This window comes from Copadichromis virginalis, linkage group LG20 (genome assembly GCF_057382275.1).
Source record: "Copadichromis virginalis isolate Kocher_CV1m ecotype Utaka linkage group LG20, C_Virginalis_male_GT1.1, whole genome shotgun sequence".
Classification (NCBI taxonomy): Eukaryota; Metazoa; Chordata; class Actinopteri; order Cichliformes; family Cichlidae; genus Copadichromis; species Copadichromis virginalis.
The window spans coordinates 17,301,531-17,319,628 of record NC_140637.1 but is presented as its reverse complement, the minus strand read 5'-3'; the positions used below and the strand labels follow the sequence as shown (position 1 = coordinate 17,319,628).

The following is an 18,098-nucleotide window of genomic DNA, read 5'->3' as shown; positions in this document are numbered from 1 at the left end:
TGGAAGAGAAATTAAAAAGCGCAACAATGGTCCAGTTCCGATGAAGCTGAAATATATAAACTCACCGCAGAGGGCGCCTGAACACGCCGGGTGAGATCCATTCACAGATACGTCACTAAACAAGAAACAGAATAATGTGCAGCTCATTCATCAGCAACAAGAATTATTGATTTTCATATTTGCGTCACCAACGATCTTTTGCCTTATTTTCTTTCTTCTTTATTGACATACAGTACTTAAATGTATTAGATCACCACCCAGTGTAAGGTTTATGCCAGAGCTGCCTTAAATTAACAGTATTGGTAATTAACAAAATCATTTTTATATTTTTGCAATGGTCGGTACAAAAACAATAGTTATATGATATTATATTGTTATATTTATTGTGGTTATCCGTGGATTTTCAGATTTACAGTGCTGATTTATAGCTGAAAATGATAAAGTGCATAGCTGTTATGATCAAGATGCCAAATTACAGTTATTTACATGCATTCATGAACAATTAAAAATAACTTTAGTTCTTGAATGTTATGCTTTATTAATTCCTGACCTCCAGAAGTCCAGAGTGCCCGCTCAAATTTAAGCATAAAAAGGTAAATTTACTTTGCTATTGAATGTTAAGGTAACTTTCTGAACCAAAAACACTCTGTTTCAGACAGGTTTTGTTCTACTGGCTCTCTATGATGTCACAGAGAGCAATTATCTCAGACACAAGATGTGAAAACATGTTCCACACACCTGCTGTTTTGAACTCATGTTTTTGTGGGACAGCCAATCAGAAGAGAGCTGACTTTAAAGCGGGAGGACCAATACAACTGCTGCCTTAATGTGTTGTGGCCCTTACGATATTTGAGAGAGGCACCATCAATCAGAGGACGCCCTATGAGCACTTGGGAACAGTGAGAAGGAAAGACTCCCTTTAAACAGGAAGAATAAAATAAAAAGACATGTATGCCCCTTTATTTATTAAATGTATATTTTTATTTATGGAACAAAAAAAATAATTTTTTTTCTTCACGATAGAAGTGGACTTTTGTAGTGCACTTTTCCCAATTTAAGCCTGACACATTAAAAAAGTAGTTTTTATGTTACTTTTTTTACAAGACTAAAAGTTCCTATACAAGCCATATACAAGCCTATGCTTTCAAAAAAGTACTGCAACATTTTTACAAACCAAATGACACATTATTAAAATCAGCTGAATACACATTCCTAATATTGTAAACCAATGGTGAAAGTAAAAAGCCACTATTATGTTTTAAATAAAACCAAATTTAAATAGAAACTAAAGGAAAAACACCCACAAAACAAAACACCTTTTTGTAGATGTTAAATATCAACAACTGCACAGATCAAGTATAAACATTTAAAACACCTTTACGACCCAAACTTTACAGCACCATTGAAAACACCTGAATAAAGATGTTTATAATGTCATTATAAATACATATAAAAGAGTTGTTTTATTAATCCTGCTAAAGTTTAACATTAGGTCTTCAGTGCTGGTTAAAACTAAAGTATGCAACATTTAAACAAAACAAAACAAAGGAATTACAGATAACCTGAAACTCCTCCTATAAGCTCCTCCCACTAGACAAGACCCTGATCCTGAACCCTGATCTTCCAGGTAAAAGTCCTTCACCTGATGCATACTCTACCTGTTTTTATATACACTTTTTTGTTACCTGTTCTGAAAAGATCTGTGATTGGCCGAAGTCTCCCATCACATATTACATTTTCTATTAAACCCTGAAAGCAGCCCAGGAGTCCAGCTGCCTCTCAGAAAAGTTTAAATAACCTGACAGGTTATTGTGACAAATTATGACCTCTATACCCTCTTGATGCTCTACTTTCTAATACACTAAATCTGCTGCTTAATAATATAATATAATATATTATTTGGTAAGAGTGGCTAAAATTATTTTGTCAAATAGACAAAGTTTTCGACTCATATGCACACAAAATTGGGGGGGGGGGGGGGGGGGGAAACTGCACGATAACTAAGGACATGTGCTCACCATTCAAAGGCTGCACTGCAACTATCCAAAAGTAGAACTTTAAACATGGCCAAACATACATACAGATAAACATTTTTGTGCGATGTATTGTGTATTACCTGATTCATCAATAAATAAATAAATAAATAAATAAATAAAGACTAACATGTTCTGAAAAACGTAATTATCATAAATTACTCTGGGTCATATCTCAATAATCCTGGAATACTCCACTAGGTCCACACGGCGAGCACCTCCAAAGATGAGGAAGACACCGAGACCCGTGGCATTTACTAAAGTGATGAGGGCAAAGACCACGGACCATGACTGTGTGACTTCAATCAGGTATCCTGATAAAGACACCAGCACCACCCCTGTGCAAAACAGAAAGATATCAGCCATCAGATATCACCCCCTGTGCTCAGCAATGTACACTTCTACAGTAAAGGTCAGACTTTGGCTACATACCCACAAAAGAGCCCATCATATTCATAAAACCTGAAGCAGGAAAGAAAATTTTATTAGACAGTGAAAAAGCCAGACACTGGGCCAGCTTGAAGAACCTAAAAACCACAGAAACTCACCAAACAGGGCGCCTGCACACGATGGTGTCAGATCCTGTACATTCACAGAAACACCACTAAAACAGAAAAATAAGAAGCAGACGAATTTGAAGGAATTTTAACAAAGATTTACAGCAGGAGCAAACACATCAGCTACTGTTTAAAAACAAACTATTGTGATTTTTTGGTTTTTGCTTCTTATCCAGTATGATAGGATTTACCACATCTGTTGCTTAGAGGGAACTAATGTTAAAAAATAAAAACTAATCTCACAAGTATTGTTTTTAAGCAATCATCTATAGTTGAACTTACTGAACAAATTAGATTTGTGGGGGGTTTACTTGAGTCTTTTGTGTTATTTCAATGAAATACTGTGTTTTGATAGGTTAACTATGGCTTTTCATTGACTTCTCTTGACATAACTTTTACAAATTCATTCTAAGCACTAAAACCCAACATGAAACTAAACAATAAAAACTAACAAATACAACCTGGTACATTATCTGGTTTTTGTGTGTCACAAAGCTTTGCTGTCAAGCACCAATATTTTTAAATAAGACACCAGCGAGATGCAGTGTTGTTCTGAGTCACATGGTAATAAATGTGGGCACTGTAGTTTATTTTGAGTCACTGTCATGCTGTTGCACCAAATGTGCCTTGCTACTGAAAACAGAAATACATTTTGAATTTTCAGGACCATTTGCCGAAGACCTACAACCCAGCTGACTCACAGAGCCACAAATCTATTTTTTTTCTTTCTTTACTGACACTCTGCATATACAGCATGGCCCACATAAGATTCAGTGTCTAAAGCTGGTAATGGGCTTTGGGCTGTGTATTAAAAGGTGTTTCTACTGAGGGCAATTAAATATGCTGTGTTAACTGTTGAGTGTGAAGAAAGTGTTGTCATGACTCATCTTTTAACCAATTTTAGCACTGAAAATAAATGACTTTCTCTGAATATTTTTTACCCTTTCTAACAAATGTCTCTCCACTCTTTGGCAAGAAGCCACTGCAGTAATGGTGAATTGTTTACTTCTGATACTCTCGTAGATTCATATAAGAAGTTACAATAATCCAAGCATGAGGTGACCAGGGCATGAACCAAGAGACCACTATCTAATCTTTCTAGAACACACCCCTTTCTTTCTCAACACAGCACATAAGTCCTGGTTGATGGTTTGGATTAACAGGAGTCATTTTCCACACAGAGTCTACTGACCATATTATAACCTATTCTCATCTAGCGTCAAAAGCAGCACTGAGGTCAAGGAGAATGAGGATGGTGAGAAAGCCAGGATCTGATGTGAGAATGAGGTCATCAAATGTAAAAAGTGCCTGAGAAACCTATTAGTAGCTGGTCTGAGTATTTAGTATAAATCGGACATTTTTACCCGCTGGTGAAGGTGGTGAGACCCACAGCAGCACAAATGTAAATCACAGCTGCAGGAAATGTGACAACTCCAGAGAGAGGTAAAATAAACATACTTGATACTCCCATGGCAAAAAACTGAGGATCAGACAGAGAGACATACAGGTGAGTATTTAAAGGCACAGTCCACAGGCTAAAGATGAACAAAAGTGACAGCCGGGTGAGCAAATTTCTAATGGTTTGATTATGTCAATACTTAATGCAATGCACATGTTCATAGCTGTACTTCAAGATGGTCAGAATAATAAAACTGTGCACATAAAGAACAAGCGTTTGAATTTTTTTTGTAGTTTTTACACAAGTTTACACTTACAGAGCAGATAATGCAGCAGTAATCTAGAGCACTGGCATATAAACAGTTCTATGAAAGCTGCCAGGCTTGTAAATACATGTTTAAAACAGACTGCATAAATTCCCAAAGAACACTTCAGTAACTAGTCAGGACAAATCTCTCACCGCACACACGCTTTTATCAGTTCAAACAACAGCTACGCTCTCACACTTACCTGCATTATCTTTCTCACAGATGCTACACCATATCCTACAGATACCAAACCAGAACATTTCATACATCTTTAATAAAACATATTCTAACTGCAACATAACAAACATCACAGTAGAAGAGCGACCTTTTTTTGATACCTCGGTTAATGAGGAAATCTGAAACGTATCCTCCAACGAGTGCTGATGGGATTGCAGTTAGCCATGGAACAACATTATAGACCCATCCCTGCAGGAACAGACAGCTTCAGAGGGTTGTCATGTAGGTCCAGGAAACAGTGCACCATGCTTATTAGCTAAATAGCAGGATTGGTGGAAATACCGTGGCATGAGGAAATGATTCTTTGAAGTATGTTGGCAGCCATGATAACAGTGTGTAGGATGTGCTGCACATACACATGTGAGCAAACACCATGGCCCTTAGAGAGAGAAGAAGATAGCGACCAGATAGAGAGCAGAGGAGAGAGATGCGGTGAGGCTGGGAGACTCACACAAATATGAGGTGGTAATTATGAAAAAATAAAAGACTTTATAAGCTGTACCAGACAGGCGGCTTCTTAAAAAGGCTCAGCCAGGGTATTCTTGACAGACTCCACTCTGAGTTCTTCTTTGTTTCCATCACCTTTGGGGTAAGTTCACCTAAAACATACACTGAGCATGAGCTTAAACTACCATCTTCCATTACATTTGAGATTGATAGAGATATAAATATATCAGTAAATAAAACTAGCAAAAACGCTTTAAAACACATCGGTCTTCAGCACCTGTGTTTCATAACAAGTGCTGAAGACTGATTTCCATAAACTGGCTAACTTGCAGAAATATTTATTTTCAGTGTTTCACTACTAGACCTTCATCAGGCAAATTTTTATGACAAAAAGAAGCAGTGTTATTAAGGAAATGGCTGGAATCTTACAGCCAATCACCTTCCGCACCATAATAAATAGAAGAATGAATGCAGTGTAGTGTGTCTATTACAGGACTGTCACAGAGGGGCGTAAAACTATTCATGGTTTCTTTCACAGCTACAGCCAAATTAGATTCAGCTGTTAACCTAACATTAATGTCGACTGTTAGAGGAAGCACAGGCACAGCGAGTTCATGCAAACCCGACACAGAGGGGCCTCACGTGCAACTGCACCTAATATCTCTCTTCAACACAATATTTAAATGTTTGGGACAAAGACATAGCAGGCGTTTCTTCAAATTCTGTTTGTAGCTTTCAGTAATTTTGGAAGATTTTAAAGTATTTTTAAACACAAGAACTGAAGAAAAGTAGCTCGAGCTCTTTAAAAACAAGGTTACATTTATAAAGGAACTTGCAGGGATGTATCATTTATCTGCATAAGTGCATATAAACATAAAGGCCCATCAAATCAAACATATCAAATCAGACAGTTTGTGGAACTTCTAGATTAAAAAAAATCTCCTAGGGATCACCAGGAGACAAATATATGTCAATCCAAAAAAAGGATCCCTATCATAGAGACGCCAGATTAAAAGTCCCAAAGTCATTACACTTAAAGTCATTAGACATGAATTTATACATAAACTTTTATGCCAGTGAACACAGGAAATGAGCAGCTGCCACAAACAGCTTCTCCATGCACCACTTTAGCATTTGGGCAACTGATTCCTATCATGATGTTTTTGAATCTACTCCTAATCTTCTGTTTTTAATATGAGCTTTGATTTTATTTTCTAATTTTCCACTTGTAATCACTCATTGGAATGTTTTTCAGTGAACAGACTTGCTAACAGACCTAGGGTGAGATTCAGACACTTCCTGAAGTACATCCAAGAAACCGGAGCAAACCACTCTGTGTGGATGATGGGCAGCTTTCAGAGGCAAGTGCCGTTTCAGGGAATACATTCAACCAGCCAGGTACAACATAAAATCTGGGATGGAACTGTGACACCAAAACTGCTTTTGTTTTCTTTAAAAAGTGATTGAAAATTATAAATAAATAAATGAAAAAATTTGAACTATCTGTCAAAGAAAAACAGTATATTAAGCCTCTTTGTTATTTAAGAATACATGATTCACTGCTGTACCTTTTAGTAAACACTGCCAAACAATGAGAGCCCAGAGTCCGGACAGGAAACCGATACTGTAGAACATGCTTTCCCAGCCATAGCGGTCGAGCATCAGGGTCCCCAACCCACCAGCTAACAATGTTCTGAAAGAGAAACAGAGATCAAGACAAAAGCATGCCATCAGAGATAAATGTATATTCATATGTCAGCTGTTATGTGTGTAAAACATACCCAAGATGTGTACCGCTTTGCAATGTGCTCATTAAAAACCCTCTCTCCCCTTCCACAACACGCTGTGAGCACAGGCTGGCCAAAGATGGGAAAAAAACACCTGTGAGAAATTACAAGACACTTTAAATTCACAGAGTATTCACCAATCAGCTACAACATTAAAAGCACATGACCACTGGGCGTTTCCCCTCTGAGGTGAATTCTGGTGTTTGGCATAGGGTGGTCAGGATCCTTTATATCCAGGATTAGTGTTGATAGCATGCGGCACATATCAACATACAGGAAATGAAGAAAAACTCTGGTGTTATAGTGGTGAGGGCCACAAGCCAAAACATGTCAGTCAAACAATAAAGTAGTGTAAGTGTGGGAGTATTAACCTCTCCAGACTTTGTCCTCTTCCTCTTGGACTGGAAGCTGGTGAAGTTGCACCCACAGTTGTGCACACAAAAGTTCACTACATTTACAGTCAGAAAAAGGACTGCTGTCGTTTCAGATCTATTATACATGTATGCTAGCCAAAAAAAGACACCTGCAGAACCCTGCAGAACTCGGGGGAGGAACTTGTGAGCCTGAGCTACCCCATCTACAATATGTTTAATAAACCTGGAGAACTGAAGGTTTTATTTGAAGGACTAGTTCAGCTTGTGGTCAGATATGGCTGCGCTTACTTTTGGAAAACTTATGCTAAACATTATGAATCACATTCCCCGAGTGGTAGCATGAAATCTGTACCAGGAACCAGCTTCCTTAAACTAGAGCAAGCTCAACATGCATCTGTCATTGTAACGGGTCATAGCCACGCAATTACTAAAAACAAAACAAAGCAAGCAAAAGAAAAAACACCATGTTGAACTTGTGTGATTTTACTCTGCCTGACAAAACCAGTATGTTGGCATGGCTACACTTGAAGGTTAATGGCATTAAAATGGCACAACACTCAGCTGGATATGTTTTGTACTTTTTGAAAGTGAAACCAGCAACAAGTCAAAAATTCTGTTTGAAAATCTGCCTGCTCGCACTTCTGACTGGGAACACTCACTTCCTAACATTTATGCTTGTTGCCTAGCAACTGCTCTCAGTCAAGAGAACAAACAAACCACAAATTCCCATTTTTATACTTTGGTTTTGAGCAGCTAACAAACTGGATAAAACAACTTAATTGCTGCAGCTTTTTGCTACTTGGAGTTGTTTTCATCACACTATTTATGCTGCTCATCTCAACAGACCAGTCACAGAGTTGTGATTTCATAGTTGCAGCTTGGAAAAACAAGACTAAAGTGTGGCTCATTTTATAATATAATATTTAAAGATACGATTGTTTTATCCTTTTGTCCACCACAAAGAGCTTTAACCCATGGGACTGAGTTCTGTGTGTCAGAGGAAACCAGAAGTATAAATGTGGAATTAAGCTGTGACCTCGGTAAACACTTTCTTGATTGCTTAATGGGTTTGATCACTGGATTTAGGCAAAACAGGATAAAAGATTGGGTCTGTTTTGCTAATTATGGTCAAAAAAGATTCTGCAGAGCATGCTCACTGAACTCTAACATGCGACGTCTTCTCTTTTATTGTTAGAGCCACAGCTCGCTCACCAAGTTTGGGTTCATAACACCAAGATGGTAAAAACACTCAGCTCGACGATGCATGACTAACTTTTGACTCATAGGTAGCCTGCTCAACCAGGTGACCTGTAGCAGTGTGCCCATTTCTGAAAGCTTTTCTTCTTTTTTGTTGGAAACTTTTGACATCACAGTAACATGATTGGTCATTTCCCATGATGGCCCAGGACTACCATTGATTACAAAGTTATGATAACATCACCAGCTATGGGTTATCAGATCCACCGTCCACCAACTGACTGTTTCCAGTCTCTCTCACTACTTTGTATTTACTGAACAGGCATCAGAGTGTTTTTGTCTTATTCAATGTTCAGCATGAGACTGAAGATGGGCAACAAGCTTGGACTGCAGTAATCTCCAGTGAGTGTTCTCTTCAATGCAGTGATTTGCTGGAAAGCATTAAGAGGGACTAGGAAAGACTGGTTAGGACAATGGGCTCTGCAGTTATGGCATGCAGCTTAAGCCCTTGCATCAGTGGTTGAAAAAAAGAACTAAATAGACAGCTGTCTGTCATGAGCTTGCTCAGTAAGAGACTCCTGTGGCTGTCTTGTACTACTTTGAGATCGAGGAAGTCTTTTGTCTGCTGGGCTGTCCAACTCTTCAGTGCACCACAGAAGGGGAGACAGATCAAGACACTGACTTTTCAGCCTAACTATCTGCAAAGCAGCGTAAAACTCTTAACCCTGGCTCAATTTTTTCTCTGTACACATGCAAATTTACACTTTTTTAGTTTAGTTTAATTCAGTTGCCTGTGTGAAAAAGACAAACTGGACTTCTTCTGTCACCAAAGAGGCTTCTTTAATAAATCCCTGGTAGGGGCCGACCCCTTTGGAGGTGGTCCTGAGGGTTGGGTCATTAACCCACTATTGATCATGTGATTTACACGAGCCAGTGCGTGAAAAAAAGGCATGGGTCATTATCATCACCAGGGGCAACTATGTTTTGGCTACCCACAATCCATGCTTGAGATTGTTTCTTCCACTCGCACCTTGGTGACCCCAACAGCTCACAGGATGGTGGGGTGGGACAATGTCTCACCGAGGTTTCATCCGGTGACAGTAATGATCCACACCGTTTTTCACACTTTGGCCCCCGTCACGGGTTTATTACCTGCCAGTTTTTGGAATTGACATTTTTGCACAGACAAGTTTTTAATAAATGTGTTGTTTTATATTGTATTGCTTTGCACCGTTATGTATATTTTTTGTGTTTTAATGTAAAGTGCTTTGGAATTTTGATCTGTATAAATGAATTGTACATTCTTACTAGAACATAATCACTGGTAGAATACTAACCTTGTGATATTCCCATGAGAAACCTGGCCACAGTCATGAGAGCCAGGGTGTGAGAGCCAAGATGGGCCAGCAGAGGAGTGCCAGCTGTGATCAGAGCCCATGATGATGCAGAGAAGAACAGGACACGCTCTCCTCCCACTCTAATAAACAACAATCATTCACAGAGCAACATCCTGAAACTCAAAATCTAACTTCACAGTAAACAGACCTGGAAGGTTATTTGCTCATTAAGCGAAGTCATGTGTGCTTTAACGCATCACATCCTTACCTGTCACTCGCGTGTCCTCCCAGGATCTGTGTGAGACAGTAACCCCAGAAGAATCCACCCAAAACCACCCCGGAATCAATTTTACTCCAATGAAACGTAGCAGCCATTGAGACGGCGCAGACAGGCATGGCCATCCGCGCACAATAGAGGAAGCAGGTGCCCATAAACAGCATCAGGATCCATTTTCGAGCCAGGGATCTGTAAGGCAAACAGCTCTTGCTTATATAGTCAGATTTTGCAGTAAACTGCTTCCAGCGAACTGGGTGAGCGAAAACCAGTCTAGTGATGTCAGCAGCACTAAACAAAGAGTCTATAGCCACTGTGTGCACCTGCACTTGGACAAATGCAAATGCTCATACTGGCAAGTAAATATCCTCACAGAGATGGTGTTTGACATGCTGGTGTGATAATGTTGGTTTAGTGCTTTAACGTGCTAATATTTGTTAATTAGTACTAAACACAAAACACTCCAGAGGCTCATGGACATCTCAATATTTTTGCAAGTAAAGCAAAGACAAAAGTCATTACATCTCAGGTGCAGCATAATTCTTTATACAGGGCTTCACAGCAGTCTGTGCAATAATCAAGAAGTTTAAATAATATATTTAAAAACACTGATGTCAATTTGTTGGTGCTACATCTAGTTGGTAGATGCTGAGAAACTCCACTTCTAAGTGAAAAATTTCACTTGTCGGTGATAAAATTAAGCTGATGTCTTTAGCAAAATGTAATCTCAGTTCATCTGGGAGTTGCTGAGACATTTGAGCCTGGACAAAGCCAGATGAACATGTAAAAACACACCAAACTAAATAACATACCTAAAAAAGATAAAGAACTACCAGTACCTTTGTTTTCACTACTACTGTGTATCATATCGGTCTTTACATTTCTAGTGAATAGTTACAGTACACATGTAATTTCTTTTGTCACTTAGTATCCAGTTGCCATTGTTCTTATAAAAAACAAACAAAAAAAGGCATTGTGAGTTAAGACAGCCATTTAGTGTATCAAATGAGTACATGTTTCAAGTGAGCTCTCAGTAATACCCTGACAGACTACAATCTAGTCATTAGCTGTTTTCTTAGTCAAATCTTTTGCCGTCTCACCTTGGCCATAGGTTTCGGTCTTCCGACTCCTCTTCTTTACATTCATCAGGCTCACAAATCTTAGGATCCAATAAAGAACCATTAGAGTCCTTCTTGTCGGCTCCTGATGTGTGTTTGTCAGCCATTCAGAGAACGCTGCCGTATCTGTTATCTCTGCAGCCTTTCCGCATTAAAGAAGCGTCATTTAGCTGAACCTCATAGCCTCAGGCAGATGAGCCTAACAGGTCAAACTTGTTTGAAGAAAACTCAAATGCACCTGGTTGTGATTTGCAGTGCAGACAGCAGAGGTCTCTGGTGGTTTTAGTGGATACAACATTTGCATGTTTCACCTATAAAGGGCAGATGAATTTCGATATGAATTTTAAATCAAAATCCAGGTAATTTAAAATCTTCAATGAACTTTTATCTGATTAAATTAACTTTAATTATTGCATCTTTTTATAATTTACATACATGTACACTCTAAACTCAGAAAATGCCAAAACAACCAGTTTATGGTTCACAAAAGTTTATTTTAATAATTGCAAATCTGAGCTTAGAAATGTGGAATAATAAAAGGGATGTGAGCTTTCTGGGTCAAAGCCAGTTTCTATAAAGACAACACAACCTTAAAAGAAATTAAGGATGGACAACTAGCAGCAAGTTTGTTTCTTTTTATAAAAATAAACAAACCAAACAAAAATAAACACGCACAAGTACTTTCCCCCCCATTTTGAAAAAAAAAAAAAAAGGGACACTTACATGCAGGTAAAGTGAAAGTACCAATGGCTTTGAAAAGTGGAAAAATGATAGCACTCTTCAAAATACCTGTTTAGGGACCAAAAGTATCAGCTTTGGGTCATTTTAAGTTACTAAAACAAAGCCACTGACTAAAGGAAACTGCTCCCGTCTGAATTAATTTCATACGCGAGGGGGTTGAACTAGACAGTAGCCATAACTGACAGCTCCATCATCCAGATACAGGAGCCCTTTCTCTCAATCCTGCATGATCATCATGCAGGATTGGCTGAACTTAACCAGAACGTTAAACCTGTGCAACAGGAAAAACCATTTGGAGCATGTTGGAGGCAGTGCACACTGTAGATATCAGAAAAGGCCTCAACTCAGTAAGAAACCAACTCCATTTGGACTCCCTTCACCTTCTCAAACACTTAAATAATGAATTTACAAGGCATCCCATAGACACAAGGTACAATCAAACTTCACGGCGTAAAAAGCATGTGGCTGATTTTAAAGCTGACAAAAAAAAAGAGGCAAACGAAAATGAGAGTAAATAAAATCATAAATATTACATTGTTAAAATTAGATAAAGTGTAGATTTCCATTTATTTGAAAAATAGTCACTTTTTCTCATTTCACCAGTCTCAAGAGTCTCAATCCCCCCCTCCCTCCCCGTTCTATGCACAGTACCAACAGTGCTCATTCACACCATCAACTTTTCCTGGCAAAGTAAAGTCTGGTGGGGAAAATGTTCACGATAAATAATACTACCATCGTAGCTTAAAAAGACAAAATATAAAACAGCAATTTAAATTTTGTTGTCTCTGAGAGCTACCTAAAAATCCAGGTTCTGTACTGAAACTAAATAATTTCTGCCACTTTGCAAATACAGCAATTTACAGTTTGCACAATGAGTTAAGTCTTACCTCTCATGAATGAAACATGAAAAAAAAGAAACACTGTAGCATTTGTTTTTACATATATGTTACCTGGTTGTCACACAGTCACTGACTGATCATAAATTAAGGGGAAGTGGAAAGTGGTGGTTCTTGTCTGTTGTGTTCACTTGGGGTCCTCGATGGTGCCTGTGCTAAGGTCAGTCATTTTGGGGTATTTCACCTTCTTCTGGTCCAGCTCATTTTGAGCCCACAGCAGCAACTTCAGCAGTTTGGCCAGTTTGGGTGTCGACTCCCTGTTTTCATAGTCCAGCACAGCCTGGTTCACCTCACTCCACACCTGTGCACCGAGATGTGTGCGATAGTCAAATTGAAATAAACAAATTTTTATTGCTGGCATTCACTGCGCTCTTAATGTTTATATTCAGCTTCACATGACTCCACAAAACAGGAATTAAAACACTCTGAGACAGCATACCTGGCAACCCTAACCATATTTTGAAGAAAGTCAGGACTATTTTTTAAGTTAATAATTTTTTTTATATCTGCCATTTAGAATTTTTTTTTGTTCCCTGTATACCAAGACGTGGGAAAACAATTTAAGACAAAGAAAAAAGGAGTAAAAATATAAACAACATTTATCACAAATGTCCTGGATGTTGCTGTTTATGATCATTACAGCTTATTTTCAGAAGTTTGTTTATCTGTCAAAACAAATACAAGCTGATTTATTAATAAGCATCATGTCATTGCCAGGATGACTGACACATTTATTAGTGACTTTCTTAAAGTGTGCATTACCAAAAATGTCATCATGTGATGAAATGGACAACTTCTAAAATATAGTTTCTTAAATTATTGACTGCCTTGCTCCTGTCAAAAGCACCCTGGAGAAACAGCTAAAAGGTAAAGATGGCAAAAAGAATCTCCAGGAGATCTGAGAGAAAATACAGACAAAAGACAATTACAAATTAATTTTGTAATCTATAAAAATGCCCTTTACTGCTACACCAATGAAACCAAATCAGCCAGACAACCCTTCACATCCCAACTGATCAACAATAGCCAGTCTAATTCTGCTTTTTCATTTTAATGCATTGATAAACTATTTAATCCCCAAAACCATACCAACTGAATTTGTTTCAACAAATAAATGTGATGAATTTGCATCTTTCTACAAGAAAAGGTAACATCTCAGCCTTTCAAAGTAATTTATCTAGGATGGACTAGGGCTGGGCCATATCATACCGTTCACGGTAATACCGGTATAATGTTGGGCAACAATAAGAAAATGAAATATCGCAATAGAATATGGGTAAAACGCGCATGCGCAGTGCCTTTGTTTTTATACGCACATGGCGGAAAAAGCATGGCGGCGACGGAGAATGAGAAGAGCGAAAGCGGATCGTTGAATGAAACGGATGAACCAGAATTGGTTTGTAAAAATGCTGCAACTTCAGTGGTGTGGAACTGGCTTAGCTTTCGTCCATCAGATACACAACAAAGCACTATTTTTGCTAAAGCATGCTAGCAAAAATGTTATTACCGTGTTATTACCGTGTTTTTTTGGAAAATACGGCACACTTAAAATCAATCCTTTGTTTTCTGAAAATGGACAGTGCTCCTTATAATCCCGTATGCCTTGTGTATGAATTCTGGTTGTGTTTACTGACCTTGAAATGATTTTATGTGGTACACGGCGCTCGAAAATCTGTCAAATGTTTTAGTACGACTTTGCTAAGCTATGAACCCGCACCGCTTGATGGATTGTCGGAGCATTACGGCTATCGTAGGCAAGAGCCTCGCGGAGTGATACGTACTGTGCTTCAACATAATATTACCATATTGTGTGTGTATAACCTCTTTTTAAGTTTTGTGGATATTCTACATGGTTATGCTGAGGATATGTCGGCCAATTTCCACTGGAAATGCCTTTTGGTTAAACTGTCAGCAAGGAATTTGCATTTGTACTGTTAAATTTTTATATAACTTTAATGCACACAAAAAACAGCTGCTTGTTTAAGTAAAAATACATTGATGGGTTGTTGTTGTTTTTTTTTTGCACTAATAAAGTTGTGGAGTTGTAAAGTATTTTGTCTAGTGTTAATTATATCGTCAGTTATATCGTTATCGCAAATTTTCAAATGTATATCGTGATAAATATTTTTGGTCATATCGCCCTGCTCTAGGATGGACTCACTTTCTGATCAAATTGCTGCCACAAGATCAATGTCCACTTTGTCACCTGTAAATTCTAAAGATCTGGAAGAAGTTATTTAAGAGTTAAAGCCTTGCACCTCTTTACTTGACCCCATCCCCATCAAACTATTCAAATCTGTGTCTCACCATTTAGAAATAATTTAGGAAATATTATTAATTGCTTAAATGTACTGTAATCCCACCATGACCATAGAAATGACTTCTATCCACTGGTAATTAATAATTATAATAACCTATTTCTATGTTTCATTTCTCAGCAAAGTATTTGAGGAGTTGCTCAAGAGTCAATCTTTTGTTTATTACCACCTCCCACTTGGTACTGTCATAAAGAATAATAATATAACCTGTCATTCTTATGCAGATGAAACACAGCTGTGATTATCTAACCTCTGTTCAAAAAATAATAATGTGATGGCATTAACTGTTGGATGTCTCAAAACGTTTTAGAACTTAAAAGAAATAAGCCAGGAAGCTTGTTGTTCCAAAAAGTCAGAGACCAAAAATACTGTTCATATTTTCATCCATTTCTCTGAAACGCAGTGAGCAAGTCAGGAACCGTGGCATAATTTTGGACAGTGATCTCAGTTTTGATAACCACAACATTAAGGTTACCAGAATTGCCTTCTGTCACTTTAAAAATACATCTAAGGTTAGAATTTTCACATCTTAAACCAACACTGAGAAAATGTACCGTGCATTCATCTAGGTGAGATTATTGCAACACTATTTGCAGGCCTGTCTAAATCACCACTAGGACATCTTAAGCTTATCCAAAATGCAGCAGCCAGAATCCTGACAGGACAAACCCTCCATTGGCTTCCAGTACAATACAGAATCACCTTTGAAATTCTTCTATTAGTTCACAAAGCTCTCAATGGTTTGGCCCCCAGTACATCTCTGACAGTGTCTCCAACCCAGTCAGACCTCTCGGGTCATCAGCTTCAGATCTTTTAACTGGTCCCAGAATCAGATCTCAGTCTACTGAGTGTGCATTCAGTTACTGCAGTCCTGTTTTTTTAATAAAAGCTGCCTGCTGACTTGAGATCAATTATATCTGTGTGTACATCTAGAAATAGATTCAAAACCTTTCTATTCACACAGGCTAACAGTTTATATGCATTTTTCTTTTCTTTCATATGGTTTTGTTCTGTTTTGCTGGTTTCATTGCCTTAAGGGATTGTAAACCTACAGTTATTAAATTTCTTTAATTTATGTGTTAAGCCCAATGAGTTTCAAGTGATGAAATGTGCTATATAAATAAAATGATCATCATCTGGCTGCTGGATCTCTTATTCCAATTTCAGATCCACAAGAGTCTACAATACTGGATGCATGCAACATAAATGTCAAATAGATGGCCAGCTTTACAGTCAGACTAAAGCCTGCCCACCTTTTGCCGCTGCATCATGTTGAGCAGATCTCCAAAGGGTGACTCTTCTGGGTTGTCAAATGCCAAAAGGGCTAGCGTTCGCTCCATCTCTGTCAGACACTCTCGGCTCTCCTCCCCCTGCTCTGCCAGCTGTGTCTGAGCAAACTCCAGCGCTGACTCAGTTTCTCTTAGCCTGATTAACTCAATCAAATGTTGCTGCTGCAAGAGGGGAAACGAAGCAGTGAGTGTTGACGTTCAGGCTTTGTCTTGTCAAACTTTATCTAATATCACAATAACTTCCTTTTCCTGTGGGAGGAGAAAAAGAACATAATCTCATCACAGGCAATGGCAGGATAGGTTATTAGAGAAAATGCACTGCAAAGCAGAGCAGACCTACATCAGATGTCTTACTGTTATTTCCAACGTTAAAATTAGAGCCCTGCACAGCTTTTCGGAAACGCACCTGCAGATGAAAATACAGGTATCGATTGGTGTCGAGCAGCTCCGGGTGTAAGCTGTTAATGAGTGCAATAGCTTCCTGAATCTGGCCCTTCAGGATCATCTCTCTAATCTTTATCCTTTCATCCAAAGAATCCAGGTCCACACTCGGCTCGATACCAGACTCCATCCGGAACTTCTCTGCTGCCTCTTTGAAGCCCTCTTAAATCAAACACAGACAGACACAAAGAGATAAACAAGACTTTACAATTTGTAAATTCAACTTACAGGTTGTATCTTCAATCTATGCCTCACCTGTCACCAGGTAATTCATAATGAGCCGATTCATATCCGCCCTCTGTATGTGAACGTTGTTTAATTTGTCCATCCACTCTTCTTTTGTGATGTCCTCTGGCTTTTCGGCATAACTCATCATTGGATCCTGAAAAGTATTAAAAAAAAAAAAAAAAAAAAAAAAAAACACAAACAAACAAACAAATACTGTAAACGTGAGCAAGACTGACACAGCTTGGTCACAGTTTGTACCTACACGAAGATCGACGGGACAACCGTGCAAATAAGACCAATATTACAAAATGAACACGCACAGAAATCAAACACGCAACGGGTTAAAAAGTAAAATTAATAACACAACATTTCTGATGCCTAAATTGGTTTTACACGATTGAAAATCTTGCTAAAACATAACGGGAAAATTCTCCGAGGCTTTCAAAACAAACCCATTTCCTCCTGAGCAACAGCCCTGACCATTTAGCAGACAGCGAGCGTTTTCATGGCTTACCGTGCAAACACAAGGTCCGGCGATTATGCTTTCCTGCACGCGTTAGGAATCAATAATCAATAAGCACTGCTCAGCCCTCTCAGCGCTTTAGAAGAATAAAATAAAATCATAAACAACGGACACACGTTCAGGGTTTCCGCAGCTAGCTAACTAACCAAGCTAATGTGATAACCTCGCGATAGATGCGTCGGTCTTGCGAGCTCTTCGATTGGCGCTAGGTGTGACGTCACGGTTGCCGAGGAACAGTAACGGTGAGTGCAGTGGGAGATAGTGATGGGAATTCCGACTCTTTTTAGAGAACTGACTCTTTCGGCTCGTCTCACTAAAAAGAGTCGAGTCTTTCGACTCCCAACCGACTCTTCAGGTTGTTTTGTTGCTTTAATTTATTATCAAGAACAATATAAAGTTATGCACAAAAGGAATTACAGTGGAACCCCAACTTATGAAGACCCCATTTAACGAAAAATTCAAGTTACGAAGGCACTTAACAGCAATATTTCTGCCCGTGGTACGGCAAAATGCCTGCGTAACGAAGTAGATAAAATGCAAAAAATTTTAAAAAATAAATTAAATTCCATAATGTTATGTACATGTGCACATACGT

General features: G+C 38.5%; 2 protein-coding genes across 4 annotated transcripts; both read right to left on the bottom strand.

Moving 5' to 3' along the window:
- Nucleotides 1-933: 933 nt before the first annotated feature.
- LOC146684558 (voltage-gated purine nucleotide uniporter SLC17A9-like) lies at nt 934-11,619 on the bottom strand. 3 transcript variants are annotated; one of them, XM_085443426.1, is made up of 14 exons: nt 11,306-11,619; nt 11,050-11,209; nt 9,944-10,141; nt 9,676-9,815; nt 6,762-6,861; nt 6,549-6,673; nt 5,036-5,132; nt 4,816-4,912; nt 4,635-4,722; nt 4,499-4,533; nt 3,955-4,070; nt 2,582-2,637; nt 2,466-2,495; nt 934-2,371 (listed from the first exon to the last, which is right to left on the bottom strand). In XM_085443426.1, exons 2-14 carry the CDS (start codon nt 11,172-11,174, stop codon nt 2,202-2,204), a joined length of 1,377 nt encoding a protein of 458 aa, XP_085299552.1. In that variant the 5' UTR covers nt 11,175-11,209; nt 11,306-11,619; the 3' UTR covers nt 934-2,201. The 3 variants fall into 3 exon arrangements, with proteins under 3 accessions (XP_085299552.1, XP_085299551.1, XP_085299553.1); XM_085443425.1 differs by lacking the exon at nt 11,306-11,619 and having other exon boundaries at nt 11,050-11,298; XM_085443427.1 differs by lacking the exons at nt 4,499-4,533; nt 11,306-11,619 and having other exon boundaries at nt 2,260-2,371; nt 11,050-11,298.
- A 68-nt stretch (nt 11,620-11,687) lies between these two features.
- LOC146684557 (glucose-induced degradation protein 8-B homolog) lies at nt 11,688-17,719 on the bottom strand. Its single transcript, XM_085443428.1, has 5 exons — nt 17,495-17,719; nt 17,008-17,134; nt 16,718-16,914; nt 16,276-16,473; nt 11,688-13,005 (listed from the first exon to the last, which is right to left on the bottom strand). The coding sequence occupies exons 2-5, from the start codon at nt 17,126-17,128 to the stop codon at nt 12,832-12,834; spliced, it is 690 nt and encodes a 229-aa protein (XP_085299554.1). The 5' UTR covers nt 17,129-17,134; nt 17,495-17,719; the 3' UTR covers nt 11,688-12,831.
- Nucleotides 17,720-18,098: the final 379 nt, after the last annotated feature.

Coding starts and splice junctions, on each gene's coding strand:
- LOC146684557 (XM_085443428.1), bottom strand. CDS start 17,128: ATGATGAGTTATGCCGAAAAGCCAGAGGACATCACAAAAGAAGAGTGG. Junction 16,474..16,717: donor ACCTGTATTTTCATCTGCAG/GTGCGTTTCCGA, acceptor CCCCTCTTGCAG/CAGCAACATTTGATTGAGTT. Junction 13,006..16,275: donor ACATGATGCAGCGGCAAAAG/GTGGGCAGGCTT, acceptor CTCGGTGCACAG/GTGTGGAGTGAGGTGAACCA.
- LOC146684558 (XM_085443426.1), bottom strand. CDS start 11,174: ATGGCTGACAAACACACATCAGGAGCCGACAAGAAGGACTCTAATGGT. Junction 5,133..6,548: donor TTGGCAGTGTTTACTAAAAG/GTACAGCAGTGA, acceptor TGTATGTTTTAG/GTGAACTTACCCCAAAGGTG. Junction 2,372..2,465: donor TATGATGGGCTCTTTTGTGG/GTATGTAGCCAA, acceptor TGTTTTGCACAG/GGGTGGTGCTGGTGTCTTTA.